The sequence below is a fragment of the Macrosteles quadrilineatus genome, unplaced genomic scaffold (genome assembly GCF_028750875.1).
Source record: "Macrosteles quadrilineatus isolate MER2022 unplaced genomic scaffold, UCM_ALF_1.0 Scaffold_4__1_contigs__length_99947679, whole genome shotgun sequence".
Taxonomy (NCBI): domain Eukaryota; kingdom Metazoa; phylum Arthropoda; class Insecta; order Hemiptera; family Cicadellidae; genus Macrosteles; species Macrosteles quadrilineatus.
Genome location: NW_026542597.1, coordinates 96741206 through 96758415, shown reverse-complemented (window position 1 = coordinate 96758415; position 17210 = coordinate 96741206). Strand labels below are relative to the sequence as shown.

Here is a 17210-nt window from a genome sequence, read left to right as displayed (position 1 = left end):
ATTCAAAATTTGATGAAATGTAACAAAATTGTTAATTTAAACCAACACACTGTCGAATCAATTGAACTATGCCCATTTTGGTTTAAAAATTTGCGACAACTTTATTTAACACGGGGATGGAATGTCTTGCTCTAATAGTCAAAGATACTACGTAAACCCTTTTGATAATAAAACTTCATTGATTATTCAGTGATTTAACCATGCATATGTCTTATAATGATAAAAATGCAAATTCTTTTATAACAAGCTTTGAAAGCAGGTCATAACTTTAGTGGGAAAGCGAATTGTTTAAATGCTATCAAGAGTAATGCTGTGGAAAAATTCCAGGTGTCTTGATACACCATGTTGTGTATTGTTACCACCCTCGGGCAGTTTCAACTAGGTAAACAAACAGGTCTGCCCCTGATACTTAAACTGTTTGTGTTTACAAATAATTTATATCATAGTAAACTTGAGTTATCATTAAATTTACAATACTTTTGTTTACAAAAATAGTTCCAAACAATACCTTATAGGCTGTATTTAAAAAAAATGGTTTTTCTTTCCCGAGTTCGTTTGGCTCTTCTACCCGACCGATTTTCATGATTGAGGTCTCAAATTGAAGGTATGCACGGCTTGCACGCACAGATTTCACATCAAGCATCGGCATATATTCATCTACTGTATTACTCAATCAAAAAACATAAATTTGACTTATTTTTGAATTCTTACTTTAATATAAGACGTATATCACCAGTTATAATTATATAATCCTATATATTTTGTTTTAAGAACCTTCAGTGAAATACTGGATTTCATTTATGCTATTAGTTATTCAAATGGCTCAAGCAATGGCAAGGTGAACAACAAACCAAAAATTATTTTGTATAAGGTGTTTATATGATTTAAAATCAATAACTCCAGTATTGTTTATGTTTTTTATGTGCTTACACTCAAAATAATCAGTAAATTAAAAGGCTTTAATTTCAGCTATTGATTGTTTTAATCAGTTAAGTCCAAGATACTGCATTACTCAATCAAAGATCATAAATTCGATTATTTCTCAGATATGATATTTAATTTAACACTGCGGAGCAGCATGGGTTCTCTGGTTTAGTTATTAATTTCTTTTCAGTAGTGTATTGAACAAATATTTATACTTACCTCCGACATTAAATATCAAACTGTATTGTACATATTTCATTGGATTAGATTTATTGGATTAAGTAGATGGATTTTTTGGATTCTAAGTCTTGAGCAGGCAAAGGGGCATACATTAATTGTTATTCTAGTTATTATTTGGATGGAACGAGTAATTGAATAAAACTAAAGTATTAATTGGACGGATTGTATATAAAAGATTAGTTGCATCCAAACTCTTATAGGCCTAGATTAATCAAACACACAGTTTGAATGGATTTCTCAGATTCAAGCTTTGATGGATCAATTGGATGGATTAATTCTCAGAATGGATTTATTGTATACAAGATCTAATTGATATTTTAATTGATGTTATTAGATAGATGGACCCAAACTCAGATGGATCAATTTAATGGAGTGATAGAATTGAGTTGTTTTACATCACAATACCAAATTTATAAATGAATAATTGGTTACAAATTTAGTTAAATTTTATTGATGATACACATTTATTCAAGATGTACATTTTTCAGGCTGGAACGCCTCAGGAAAATTTGACGGCTCTCCAACGAGCCATTGATTCCATGGAGGAGAAGGGGTTGCAAGAAGACCCCCGCTACTCTCAGTTGTTGGCACTGAGGGCTCGACAGGCCCCCGCCAGTGGACCCCCGGGCCCCGCTGGACCTGCCCCTGCTAGTGGACCCCCTGCCCAGGTTGGTGACTTCTAACTTAACTTATACATTGTTAAAGGAAGGAAGGAGGTTGGTGAGTCAGTGGCTCAGTCGGTAGCGTCGCGGACTTGGGGCCCAAGGCAGAAGTGTCGTGGGTTCGGATCCTGGTCACTGCCACTAACTTTTATCAGTACAGTTCACCTTTGTACTGTACCGGCTCACCCCTTGCTTTGCTGGATACGTTCCACGCACAGATCTGTAGTCTATGTGGACGGGCAAATGCAAGGTTAAAAGAGGCCACCAACCTCTTAAAAAAAAAAAAATAATAATGATCAATTTTTTTTTATTATTTAATATGTATGCCTTAGTTTGAACAAATTGAGTTCAATTTAAAATTGTAAATTTATAAGAAAAGTTAAACAATTTGTTCCTATTTCTACCATTTAATCTAAATATAAATCTACTCATGTTTTGAACCTAGAAAAGGATTGAACATTTGTTTTGTCTGTAAGTTTGTTACAACAGAGAATTTTTTAAGTTGGTTAATCTTTCAATGAATGGTTCTCAAATTGGTCGGAATCTCTTAACCACTTAGTTGTGTTTTCTAGTCTAAGATATTACTGCACTGAATGGTTAGTGGAAAGTTTCTTTAGGCACAAAAAAGAAAGGACAGATTAGGATCAGTTGGAAGATTTATGGAAGACTTTGTTCTTCTAAAAAGGGGTTGGCTGGTGCCAAGGCCACAAAAACTTAAATCCTTTCTATTGTTGTTTATTTTTTGTCAAAGATTGGATTTGTGGTGTTGTCATTTAGATTGGATTTAATATTTGTTTGTTATCTTGCCTCTAAAAATGAAAAGAAATTTTTTTTAAGTTTGTAGATCAAAATGCTACCACAATTATAAATTTAACTTGTTAGATAAATATTTAGCTGTTCACCAAACATATAAATTAGTGGTTTTACTTAAGATATGTGAAAATTTTATGCTGATTATATGTCAAATTATTGTTGATTGTCCTATTATTTTTTGATGGATTACTTTACCATACTTCCTAACCCTTAATGTTTAGGGGTTTGTCTCACCAAAAATGCATCTCTTTTTTTGTCTTGTGTCGTTTTAAGTTAAGTACCAAGTATATTACTGTAGTGTCATTTTAAACTTGGTCCTTCTATTCTTATCCTGCTTAGTGATCTTCCTTCCTTCCTGGTTTTCCAGGTTGATAATCTTGATTATTCAACGTTAAACTTCTTCCTTCCATGCACATTTTCTATCCATCTAAGTCCAAGTGTTTCAGCCTATACAAAAGTTTCTGGGTTTGTACGTACGTCCTTGAAACTCTTGGTTCTTAATCCCCCAGCCTGATTTGGGGTTGAGCCAAAGATTTCCCTCAACTCTATTTAAAAAAAAATTAACTTTTTATCATAGTTTTTGCCTAGATCCCATGTTTCCTTGCAACAGCACTGGGATAGTCATTGAATAATTTAAACTTTTAACCTAACTTAGATTTTTGGGATAGCAGGCTTACCTGAATGCGAAAGAGTCCTCTTGGACTTACAAAACTTTATACTGTACACAAAAGTTATAATATGTCACTGTCATTGACAAAATTTTCAGTCAAGGAAGGTTTGAGTTGTAAAGATTAACCATCACTTTTTTTACAGTTGGTTGAAAATGAGCAGTGACAGAGAAGTATTTAAATTTGTGGGAATAGTGTAAAACTTTGGTGGTTTATGTCCGAAAGTGAACTACTATCCACACAAAAATCCACGATAAATGTATACCTTGTTTATGTTTAGGGCCTACCCTAGTCCTGTTGCATGGGCCAGGGGCATTAGCCATAAGACTTAGAGAAAAAGCCAACTGTTTTTTAAAAATATAATGGAGAAAAATATTTAGTTATTGAAAGATTATTATGGATAATTAAGGACCACCAACAGTTAAAGAATGTGAATAGAAACCTATGTTCTACTTTATATCTCTGCTTGAACATACTTTTCCTAGAGATTTTGATTACATATAACAAGAAGTTTTGTAAGATAAATTGTCTTTTAGCAGCAAGGGTTCCCGGCAAACAGCTCTGCGCCGGGAGGGGCTGGTGGCGCCGCTCAGCCGGACGGTGGCCAGCAGGGGAAACACAGCTTCAGCTCCAACCAGCTGCAGCAACTACGGGTGCAGATCATGGCGTACCGGCTGCTGGCGCGCAACCAGCCACTGTCTCAGCAACTGGCGCTCGCTGTGCAGGGCAAGAGGATAGAACCACCACCGGCCACACCGCCGTACCCTCCACAGAACAGGCCGGCGCAACAAGAGCCTGGTTAGTTGGCCATTCTTTTTAAACATTTTTTTAAATTTGGTTTTGGTTCTGCCAATTTATTAGATTTATTTGTCATAAAGTAGGTACAAAATACAATGGACATTTTTGATGTTCAGTGACTAAGCTGTTACATTGACTTTTGTATACTGAAGTGTTCCACATCCCATCTATATGGACCAGCAGAGGCTGTTTTTGTTTGAAAAATTATCATAGTTTAATGAGCCACTTAAAAGTACCTAACAGTTTTGGAATTCTATTTCTCCTTTATATTTTTTTTTACTGAGATAATTGATATTGAATATGCTATAGCTTACATACAATGAGTCGTCCTATAATTTTGACTCGGTTATAAGGTTGATGTGAAGAAGTCAGTAGGTTATATCAGCGAAAACAGTCAGTGGCTCAATTATGATTCTAAAACTGGTGAAAAATGAAGATGAAATGTCTGTTTCTATCAAAAGTCAAAGGCAATAGCTAAATCTGCATGTTTAAAAAACAGTGAACAATACTAATAAACAATAAGTTGGTAAAGTATGAGTTCAGCTTAAAACAATTACAAAAAAAAATAAACAATACACAATACAATACAATAAATACTCACCGACACTGAAACACATTTCTTCAAACAACAAATTTGTATATTGCTGAATTTAATTTGACATGGTGAAGTCAGTTTCTTAGAATTTTAGTAGCGAGAACCATGTCTAATTGGCATATTTGGAGCAGATATATTTTTGAATACGAATGTTCACCTGTCCCCATTAGAAGGAGGGGAGGCGGGTGCTGGTGGGGGGATGATGCAGCACCCCATGAGACCCCCGGGCCCGCCAGGCGGTCAGCCACCCACACAGTCACCCATGACTGCTCAGATGGCCCCACCAGTACCACCACAGCAAGGGGCCCCACCCGTGCCTCGGCAGCCGGGCCCTGTAGCTCCAGGGGCCCCCATGATGTCAGGGCCCCCAGGCGCAGTCAGGCCCCCCGGACCACCCAACAACCAGCAGTTGCTGTCTCAGAGCTGTCAGGCTCAGCAGAAGCAGAACAGGATCACGTCTGTGCCGAGACCTCTCGGGCTGGACCCTCTGCTGATACTGCAGGAGAGGGAAAACAGGTGAGATATAAGATGATAATGTGTCTGCATGTGTGAACCGGTTTACCTAGTGTGTGCGTTAACAAGTTTAAAACTGCCAGAAAATTTACTCTTATGTTTTAAGTTGTTGTTTCAGTGGAAAGCCAAGTGGTTAGAGTATTTTTAAAATCAATAGAGTTCGGTCTATCTAAAAAATAAGCCAAAGATATAAATGTTCTCTCGAATGCAACAAAGTACAACTTATTAGACTACACAAACAACTATCAATGGAAAAAAGAGCTAGATGGATGAAACTGCAACCAATTATTTTTGGAAGCTTAAGGCTCGTAAAAGTGTAGGGTTCATTTTTAAAACTACTTTTTTAAGCAAAAATGCTTTAAGACATTGAATTGGCTACTGATTCTAAAGGCGATTACTAAAAGTTTTTATTTAATATACGGTAATGGTTTCAGTTTGAGGTTAAGGAAGTAACATGGAGAACAAGGTCCTAGGTTAAAGATTTTTAGTAAGGGTAGCAGGTTTACCTGATTGGGAAAGGTCCAAACTGGCACAAGAAACGCAAAACTTTACACTTTACACAAAAATTAGTATATTTCACTGTCACTGGCATTATTTTAAACCAAGGAAGAGAGAGCTTTCTTCAGGCCTAATACTGAATTTACTTAATTGTAGAAGGAAGTGTAAATTTCTAATACAACTTGGGTTGTTGTCTAACAGGGTGGCCGCTAGGATTGCACATCGTATTGACGAGTTGTCCAACCTTCCCACCACAATGTCCGAGGATCTGCGAGTGAAGGCTCAGATAGAACTGAGAGCTCTCCGGGTGCTCAACTTCCAGCGGCAGCTACGAGCCGAGGTAGGCGTGTGTTTATTATATCCGGTTTACCTTACCAAGTCCTCTGCTTCTTGTAACATCCCTCTCATATTTACATTGTGTGGTTGCTAAACTATTTTCGGTGATTGTTTTATACCAGACCTCATAATTGTTCTAATACATTTGTTGTGTCAGGTGATCGGGTGTACTCGCCGAGACACGACACTGGAGACAGCCGTGAATGTGAAGGCGTACAAGCGGACCAAACGGCAAGGCCTGCGCGAGGCTCGGGCCACCGAGAAACTGGAGAAACAACAGAAACTAGAGGCGGAGCGGAAGCGTCGACAGAAACATCAGGTAAGATTACTACAGTGTGGTTTGTAAAATATGGCACGGTTATTTTTCCAAGTTTGAAAAATTTGAATTTGAGATTTTTTTTTGGTATGTTAGCTACATCACTCGTGCGTTTTTTGAAGAGAAACAAAATAGTGGAACTAAATTTGCGGAAGTTGATTACTATGTAGCTGCAATTCTTGATAAATTGGTCCAAAGAATCAATTTATAAATATTATAAACTACTTCCAAAAGTGAGAATAGGTGCTAATAGAAGATTCTGTATTGCATTTTATAAAATTGCTTTAATTCAAGCATTTAAATTCCTGGATAACTAGAATAGAGATATTTTTCTTAAAAGATGCTTAGTGAATAATGGTAGTAGGTTTTCTCAGTGTATGATTCAGTTGCTGGAATAGTGTTTGTTTCTATTAAGCTTTTATCACCACGAAACAACTTTTGTGTCAATTAATCATTATGCTTATTCTTAGTCTCGTACCACTTTTTGAAGTATTATAAGATTTAAAGTAGAAGAGTTGGATATTCAGCTGAGAATATACGTTTAATTCACAGGAATATTTGAGCACCATCCTCCAACACTGCAAAGACTTTAAGGAGTACCATCGTAATAATCTGGCCAAGGTGGGCCGTATCAACAAGGCCATCATGAACCACCACGCCAACGCGGAGAGAGAGCAGAAGAAGGAACAGGAGCGAATAGAGAAGGAGAGAATGAGAAGACTTATGGCGGAGGACGAAGAGGGATACAGGTGAATAATATTGCATATTATTTCAGACGCAGTCCTGTAATATTTGTGTAAGATTTATTAGTTATGTTATTTCATTGTTCACAGTTCGAGTTCATACATTTTCTCTTTCCAATGTGTTTTTCTTGCTGTAGACAGTCGGAGAAGACAAAATATGTAAAATCAACTAACTTCTTTGTGAACTAATTAGAAAACTATTTTACCCTTAAATCTGGGTTTTCAAATTATACAATTTTACTTAAAGACCTGAACTGGAATTTTGAAAATCAATTTATTTTAGAGGATACAATAAAATATTCAGTAGTTCATTTGCTACCTCATTCCTGCGCCTAAAAAATACAATTTGTCTTTGTTAACTAAATAACATGTTTTTATTGCTAAAATCTTGATGCAATTTGTTACAAATTATGTTATAATTTTGCATGCATATAATAGTAACATATTTAGTCATTAGTAAATTGATTTTTTCTCGTACAGGAAACTTATCGATCAAAAGAAAGACAAGCGGTTGGCATTCCTGTTGTCACAGACAGACGAGTACATCAGCAACCTCACGGAGATGGTGAAACAGCACAAGATGGAGCAGAAGAGGAAACAGGACGAGGAGATGAAAAAGAAGAAGAAGGTAATTGTCTCTACTTCCTATTTCCTTCATCTCGAAAGAGGTACAGATGCTATAATTGCTCTCCACTGCATAGGTTTTTAGGTTATATGCTTCTTTCCTTAGGTCAAGCAGTTCTTTCTTCGTTGGTCTCTTTCTTGTCACTTTTAGTCTTCGCCATTTCCTGCTTCTTTACAGGCAGAGAATGAAAAGCAGAGATTGGCGGTTAGTTTTGTTCTGTCCCTCTCTTAAAGTGTATCCATCCATATTTTCTACTGTTAGTTTGTCCTGGGTTCATTTCTGCTTTCCAAAACTATTTTTTCTGATCTTGTTTGGCAAACAGACGTTAAACAATAATCAAAGACCTGCTTTGACTGTGGTTTCGAGCACAAATAAATTTTTTACACTCGAGAAATATTCTGACAAAACAATGTATTAACTCAGCTGGTGCGAATTAGAAATTGTAAAAAACAAAACTGTTGATTTAAGTTATACCTAAACATTATCAGTTGTACCTCAGCAGATGGCAAAAACAGGCTATTGCTGTAGTTCGTAGACACATTCCCCGTGAGGAACGTCGAAGTAGTGTATTTTTCATTTCATTAACTTACAATATCAGTTGTACTATAACAAAACGTATTGATTTGAATTTCACGTTACAGAAGAAGAAGTTGAGGTTCAACGCAGAAGGCGAGCTTATCGAAGGGGGGGAAGATGATAGTTCTCAAATGTCCGACATGCATGTTACCGTCATCGAGCCTGCCACAGGTAATAACACATTGTTTCAATGTTACATTTTAAAGCTTGCTATAATAATAGTTCGGTTTTTGTCAATGTATGATATATTCTGACGGAAGTTTCTTTGTGAAGTTAAGGTGTGTCTGGATTGTCCTAGCATTGATAGTTTTTTTATTTTCATCATATATATATATCTGTGGAACTGAGCCTCAATGAGGGGTAATGAGAAATGAGACATATTAAATTATTACTTTTTACGTACATTACAAAGTGGGCTAACTTAACTTCTCGACACCAGGGCCCTGTTTCATAAAAATACTAGTCTAGTAATTACTAGTCTAGTAAATACTAGTCCCGTATTTACCTGTCCTACTAATTTGTGTTTCATAAACGTTTTTATACCGCTAGTAAATACTAGTGTATTTTACTAGTCACGTGACCAAAAATACTAGTCATGTGACCAACTTTACAAGGTAAACTTTCAAAACAAATTTCTAACCTCAATCACGGGTTTTCTGGCGCTTTATAAAGGGTTTAAATTTTGTTTTCATTTGATACAAAAAGTAAATAGTTGTAGAAACGTAGTGTTTTCTTTGAATTAATAACTATATAGACACATAAGTAAAACAATCACATATTATTTATCAAAACGCTATTACTTATGTTCATCAATGACCCCGCCGACGCGCCGGCGCGGCGCGGCGTCGCGTCGCTGCAATCAACACGGTGATTGTAGTAGCCGGTTGTAGGCCTAGTTGCGGCGCTCAACAGTTGGGTGGAAATTGATCTGTTGCTGCCGCATTCGCTGTGATTTGTATAGTTTTTGTTTTATTCTGACATATAAAATTAAGCTAGCTATGAGTAAAGAAAAGAAGGCTCAAATTTTGAATTTAATTAAATCGTCTAAGGACATTTTGTTAAAAACGTTTTCAAGTACCCTAACCTATGTTTTCAAATATTCGAATGCATAAGAACATTTGGGTTAAAAACCATCCTGTGATATTCTAATTTTGAGTCTACAAACCATGAATAATAATAAGCCTAAACGTTTATTGATGTAACAAATAATTGCAACGCCGTTACAAGCAATGGAAAAGTAGGTTTTCAAGTATAGTAAAACATGGCATATAATACTATGCGCTTAGCTCAGAGGTAGAGATTTCGCTTCTCATGTGGTGGGTCCCTGGTTCAAATCCGCACCACTCACTCACTATACTTTAGTTCCATTAATTAAACTTTTACATGCTTTACATTAAAATAACAGCTCTAATCGGGTGAGGTTCATAATGTCCAAATTTCACAAACTCCAACGTCTAAAATATTAAATAAACAGTGCGTTTCATAACCTCCAAACTTCATAAACTCCAAAACTATAACTTCCAAATAAGCACAGTTTCACAATGTCCAAATTTCACAAACTCCAACGATAATATATTAAATAAACAGTGCGTTTCATAACCTCCAAATTTCATAAAATCCAAAACTATAATTTTCAAATAATCACCGATTCACAATGTCCAAATTTCACAAACTCCAACTTTTAAATATCAAATAAACAGAGCGGTTCATAACCTCCAAGTTTCATAAGCTCCAACGGTACAGTCTCTGCCATAAGTCAATCGGGATACCGAGGCGGACGGGCCGAATGAACCTCTCTGTTTTACACAAACATACATTCACTCAACCTGCTCTGCTGCACTTATTTGTTAACATAAAAATTTCAAATTGATATATTATTTTTCTGGAAAAACCAGTGCTCATTACTATGTAGCTAGTTTTTACCTTAACATAATTGTTATAATTTATTTAGGCAAATTAAAACAGATGATTGTTTTTTAACACCATAAAAAACATGAAAAATGTAGTAAGCGAGGAACTTTTTTATTTTTTGGTCAGGAAAAAAAATCCTGCTGCAAAGTTTTAGATCAAAGAATGAATTTTATTTTTTATTTGAAGCTTTTTTTGATACGGAGCCTGCTTGTATCATTTTTAAGCGATTAAAAATAGGCCTAAAATCGCTTGGCGCGGCATTGGCGCTAGGAGTTTGGCCGGCTCAGCATCAGTTTGCGGGATATAGAAACTGAGTTTCTAGCATTTAATCATCATTATATTACATCAAATATGTCATTACATTACGAAGAATGGTAACTTAATTTACAGGCGTATGTTTGTGCATTTTAATGCTTACCGGTAGTCTATAGTTAACAAAATTTTTTGATATAAATGCTTTCCCGATTGTAATTTCGGAAATTGTCTTCGTGAAATGTGGAGATAATTTAAGTTCTTGGTAAAACCCACTGAATTAGCGACCTGGCCCAGTTATTATTTCTACTTTTATTCTCCTTTCGTTAAGGTAAACTAAATTAGTGTAAATGCATCCCTTTGACTAAACTTTACCCTAGATTTGGTTCTGGTCCAAATAATAGAAACAAAAATAGAAACTACTCTTATTCTAAGTTTATGTGGTGGAATTCCTGCTAAAAGTGCGATTGACTTTACATTCTATCGAAATAGGCCTATTTAAAACGTTCAGCGGGTTCATAGTTGAGACCATGGTTGAGACCACATTACAATACCTATTTATTTGTTTCTTCATCCTCTTTAGCCATTTAGTTGTTAGATAGTATTACATGTTATATTCAATTGATATATTATAATTTTATTTTAAAACATTTAACGAGTTTATATTCATCTATATTTGAAAAAGCTAATCAACGGCTCACGACTAACATTTTTGCCACTGCAGTGCATGGTTAGGGTTTGATTACCCATTTGTCGAAACCAATCACGAAATTACGTTTCTCCAGCATTGACATGCATATAAAGAAAAGGAAACTACCTCAAAATATTATTGTTATAGGTTTTGCCCTGTACTTTATTCATACTATGCATGCTAGTCTATATGATCTTAACCCCTTTTCCTTTTTGAAACAGAATGTACCTAGTTAAAACCTTCTCCAAACAAAATTAATAAATCCCGCTCACTGGAACTTGTCATAGTAATTGCTTTAGTGAAAAAATATATTGTCTCTACGAACTTTTTTAGTTTAATTCTCAGGTTAGTTCCAGAGTAGCCGTTGAGGTCATTCCACTTTAAACAAAATATTGATTAAACACTAAAGTAAGCGTCAAATGTTCATGTCTATGCTTCAACTGTATTTTGTATTTTAACTGTATTTTAACTGTATTTTGTGTAACAGAAACGTTTAGAATATATCATCTCATTATAATGTTTTTGAAATAAAAACAAAGCAGGAGTTTTCCATTTAATATTGAATCCATAATTAATTAGTGAAAGTGGCTATTGATTGTTAAACATTCCTTCAACACAATAATACGCTTGAAATATGAAGACATGTAAACAAAGTAAAATAATTTTGTAGACTTCGTAAACATATGTTTTAAAATGAAAATACCCCCGCCGCAGCAAACCTGCAGTTGCGTTACATACATTACATACACTCCAGCCAGCTGTTATCTTATTCTTAATGTATTGTTATTGCCTATTCGTGGTTCAGGAAATAAAACATGACATTTGTAGTTTATTTTATTTATCGATATTACTTTTATATAATCAGGTATATTGACAGTATGACCTATCACCTAACTGTCCTGTTCACCTGTTTGGTCCTGTTAGGAATCAAAGAAGTCTAGAGTTAACAAAATACTGTACTAAGGCAGAATTTTGTGGAGTGAATTAAAATATCAGTAACTAGTCAAGCGGATGTACTATAAATCCGTTATGGACGGGCGTGAGAAAAAAATAATGAAGGTCAACAAGGCACATTCTGGCGCCAAATATGAAGCACCCGAAAAGTCGCAAATGTACACAACATACTTAAAACAGTGCGCGCGCGTGAGCTTTTTACTATTCTCTTGGATACAGGTTCTTTTCCTGATTATCGTATGATATTATATCAAAACTTAAATATAATTTTTCAAGTCCTCTGCTCATAGATACTACGCACTATGTTCAAGTTGAGATAATCTTCGTCCTCTACTGTTAGACTCACACAATCAACAACAATTTTATCATGAATTATTTCGCTTATTTTTTTTTTATAAATAAAATCGATATTCAATCCTTTAACTCGTATTTCAGTAGATCAAGACCAGAGATAATGTTCTCCATCTCTAAGTAGTTGTTTTTTCAATTGGTAAATTTAATTTAAGAATTACTAGCTCTTATGTTTGCTGTTGTTTTACTAAATGCGATGCATTTTTTCATTGTAAATTAGGCACAGTTTATCTGAAATCACCAAACACAATACAGGAATCCCACCAAAGATTGATATCTCAAACTCTTGGTGTCTTAATAATTAAACCTGTCAATGTTCAACAGTTCAATAATACACCAGCTACTCATTCACTAGGATGGACTTTCATTAAACTGTGTGACACTTCACAATAAAAAACACGGAAGTAAAATAATTCGGGAAAAAACTCCTTTGCAATGTGTATCCTTAAATTCGTGATATTACTGTTTAACCTAGCAAAATAAATGGAATAAAATACAAATAAAAATGAAATAAATGTTGATTTACGTATCATTGATTGCAGATAAGTATTAAAACGATTATAATTATTGTTGAATCGTGAGTCAGCAGTGTGCTTTAGGTAAATAATGAATAGCTCAAACGAAAGCTGGTATTTCACTAAAGGTTTTTAGTCCAAAACATATAGGTTAATGTAATTAGAACTGCTGTAATACATCTTTAACTGAAAACATAGTGTTCGCAATGTACAAATTCATTGATAGAGCATTGAAGTTTTGTTATTAATTGTTGTAAGCAATTTAAGCTGGTTGGTATTACTAAAATATGTTTTATAAATAATAAAAACTAGCGAACCTGGCACACGTAACCGTGCACCAATTTACACAGTTTACAAATTTAAATATAACGGTCTCAACCCCTACGTCAAATAATGCTGATTCACAGTGGTTATTACAAATATGATCAATAATGTAGCCATAAGGTCAATAAAAATTAGTACGTTGAGCGCGATATTATAGTCGAGAACACTATTTTTAGAGATAGCATGGTAATGAAAACTCAGACAAATCCCGTCGATAGACTTAACTTATGAAACTCACTAATCAGAGGGGAGCCAATCCATCACCCGATGTCTTCTAACGAACAAGAATGGTCAATTCAGCTTGGATGCTTATTAAAAGGGAATCGTGTGGTGATTCCCAAACAACTTCGTGCAAGAATTAATTTTTGAAAGAACTTCATGAGGCTCATGTGGGTATAGTTCGCATGAAGGGACTAGCTCGTTCGTATGTTTGGTGGCCTAAAATTAATGCAGACATTGAGAATATGACTTTAAATTGTTTGGGATGTCAACGAGTACAGCATGAATCACCCAAAGCACCAGTTCACCATTGGGAATATCCTTCAAGGCCTATGCAAAGAATTCATGTTGATTTTGCTGGACCAAATGGTTAAAATTATGGCCATTTACTGTAGGCATCCACAATTAGTAGAAAATAATGGCCATAAAATGGTCCAGCAAAATCAACATGAATTCTTTGCATAGGCCTTGAAGGATATTCCCAATGGTGAACTGGTGCTTTGGGTGATTCATGCTGTACTCGATAACTCACTCCATATAGGAGTAAAGAGCCAGTTTGCGAATTTTGAATAACGAAATATTTGCCAAATATACATGTTTTGTACGATACATACCAGCTTTTAACAAGATTTTTGTGACAACTTTCAACGATAGCCAACGGTACAAATCTTAATATATGTTTCCCTTATTTGTATACAGTAGTACAAATTACAGTTGACTAAGTATAATCATGCATACATCTTAAATGCTTCCAAACACGTTTTTGTTTATCGTTTTTTTAATTTGCCCAAGATTTCTGTACGTTAATCATACTATTTCCCTCCCTTCCCATAGCACATTAGGATTGCAGATACATAAATCTAACTGCCACAAACGGTTCCCTCATTCTGCTCTGCCACATTAACTACTTCCTTCACTACTTTCTACGTCGTGGTCCTGTTTAACCCTATCTTCCCCTATCTTCCCCTATCTTCCCATAGCATTTTAGGATTGCAGATACATTAATCTAATTGTCACAACAGTTCCCACACTCCGCACTGCTAGCTTGGTTGGGCGAGTCATCAGTCCCAACCCTAGTCCATCGGGAGAACGCGTCTCGTTGTACCGCCGTCTACTTGTACCTCGATACCTAGGGACAACTAGTCGTAGGTACAACCAACGCAACTAGACGTAGGTACAACTAGACATGTATGCCCTCTCGTTGTACCGCCGTCTACTTGTACCTCGATTCCTAGGGACAACAACCTAGTTGTACCTACGCGTATTTGGCGTCCTTATACTGTAGTATAGTTGTACCTATCCTTCAATTCGTTACCCTGTTTATTTGATTACTGTACGAGTAATTTTTAACTATACCCTTAATATAAAATTAGAAACTGCAGTGGTTCGAACGTTTTTATTTTAACGTTGCTTTCTCAGACACTATTAGATTTAGAGAAAACATTTAGGAAGCATGAACTATTTTCTTTTAACAAATACAAATCCGCTGTTTTAAATATCCCCAATATTTTCCCTTATTAAAATTAACTTTAGTATTTTCTATCTGACAACTTGTATTTTATTGTGATTTCAGCATGTAATTGCAAATTAAAACTTTTTTTAAGTTGATTTTTTTTATAAAGCTACTTCCTTGTTTATGAGTAACAGTGTGTTACATTTGGAAAATATTGGATTTTTGTGAACATTTCACATGATGTAGTTCATATAAGAATATATTGTGAAATTCGTATTCTCTTTAACATGAATCTTTATATACGGGCTTTCTATCATTGAAAATCAATACTTCTAGTATTGTTTATGTTTTTTTTTCTATGTTTTAAACTCAAAATAATCAGTAAATTATAGGCTTTAACACGTTAGCTGCCATGTCACCCCGATCGGGGTGCCACCAGTTGGCTCGTATGTGAGCACTGTCACCCCGATCGGGGTGACAGTTGTAATTTGTAAGGGGTTTTTTCTTTGCCGCTTTTTGACAGTCTTTGATGTTCAACGGCAGTCAAACATTGTGGCTTATAAATACACACTCCAAGCCAACTAGATATCAATATTATATTGCATTCTGATGTTTATAACATGTCCAAACTTACGTCACAAAGTACCGAAATGTTGTCACCCCGATCGGGGTGACGCTATTTTTTTCAACAATTTTATCTACTCTTTATTGAAATATGTACCATAAAATGACGTAACGTTTATCTTATTCAGTTGGTGTTTATATTTTATACGGGTTTTTTGTATCTTATGACTGAAATTATGTCCTTAACCAAAACATAAAAGTAAGTATTTGGGTTATAGGCTACTGATGAAAAACAGATAAGAAAGAAAACAAACATATTTTTTAAATCTTTTATGTCAAACTGTAAACAATATTACATTGCTAAAAAAAACTAAATATATGTATAATAATGAAAAAACATGACCATTGTCGCTGTGCTCGCTCTCTGACATTGACAGGAGGGTAGGTTGAAAGTCAGGGTCGATGTCCATTTCGTCGTCCCTGTCTGACTCATCACTGTCTTTAGCACTACCTCCCAAAAAACCATCACTCAGATCTCCAAAATCTAGTTCACTTGACATAGGTAAACCCAAAAAACGTTTGATATCTTCATCACCAAGATTGTCACTCATATTGGACAAAAGCCACAACACACTATGAAAACCAACACGAAAACTAGGCTATAAATAGCTAAAAAGTACAATACAAGAAGAAGTAAACATAACACAGTCGAGTAATAAGCAGGTGTTGTTGTCTTCACACACCAAAATGCCGCTAATGCCAACCGAACAAAATGAAATACATCCCAAATGGTCGAATTTCAGTGTCACCCCGATCGGGGTGACAGCGATTTTTTCCAGCAAAGTTTGACTGAAAACAATCACTGTCACCCCGATCGGGGTGACACTTTTTCCGCCATTTTCTTTTAGGTATTTGGACAGATAACATTATAACTAACCGAGATAAGTATAAATAACATCATATAACTAAAATATTACGTGAGCATATAGTTGGCAATGCAACAATCCCCCCGGAAAATAGCCTTGGCAGCTAACGTGTTAATTTGAGCCATTGAACGTTTGAAGCCTTAAGTCAAGATAATGGATTACTCAATCAATATCATGGATTTGAACATTTCTTGGATATTATAATTATTTTAACACTGCAAGAGTAGTATGGTTCCTCTCAGGGCATACAATAACATGTTAACTGGGCGACACAAGTGTCACCCAGTCCTGAGATTTTGTCGCCCAGTGACTATGGGTGGTGCCGGCATATTTTTTTAATGGTCCACATTTTAAATTTATCGGAATTTAAAAAGTAACATTAGGTAAATATTTTAGAGTAGGGTATTTAGAGTAGGAAACTTATCAGCATTTAATTATTGCAATGGTTCTACGCTTCATCGACTGTTTTTACTTATCCTACATTCATTTGAAATTAATCACTAAACGGAGTTAATAACGGCAATGTTAAAAACTAAGAGTAGTTTTGTCTGGTAGATGACGTGGATTTTATCATTTGCACTTTGGAATTTTATATATCATTTAACCAGTTGCATTATGAGAATTTTAAATTAAAACAATTGAAACGATTGGTTAATAATACAGTAGTAAGTTTTGGGAAATTGTATGTTATATCATTCACTATTGGATACAGAAGAACTATTGTATTAATAGTCAAAGGTCAT

At 35.2% G+C, this 17210-nt stretch overlaps 1 protein-coding gene across 3 annotated transcripts in view; it reads left to right on the top strand.

The window, feature by feature from the left end:
- The window catches only part of LOC128991298 (ATP-dependent helicase brm-like), a 55246-nt gene that overhangs the window by 11407 nt on the left and 26629 nt on the right, over positions 1 to 17210 (top strand). For 2 of the 3 annotated variants that reach the window (XM_054414075.1, XM_054414077.1), the window contains exons 3-10: positions 1653 to 1832; positions 3844 to 4105; positions 4871 to 5216; positions 5913 to 6051; positions 6205 to 6366; positions 6916 to 7112; positions 7587 to 7734; positions 8373 to 8478. In XM_054414075.1, coding sequence (XP_054270050.1) covers positions 1653 to 1832; positions 3844 to 4105; positions 4871 to 5216; positions 5913 to 6051; positions 6205 to 6366; positions 6916 to 7112; positions 7587 to 7734; positions 8373 to 8478 — 1540 coding nt within the window. The remainder of the gene's footprint in view (positions 1 to 1652; positions 1833 to 3843; positions 4106 to 4870; positions 5217 to 5912; positions 6052 to 6204; positions 6367 to 6915; positions 7113 to 7586; positions 7735 to 8372; positions 8479 to 17210) is intronic. The other variant, XM_054414076.1, reaches the window with a different exon arrangement.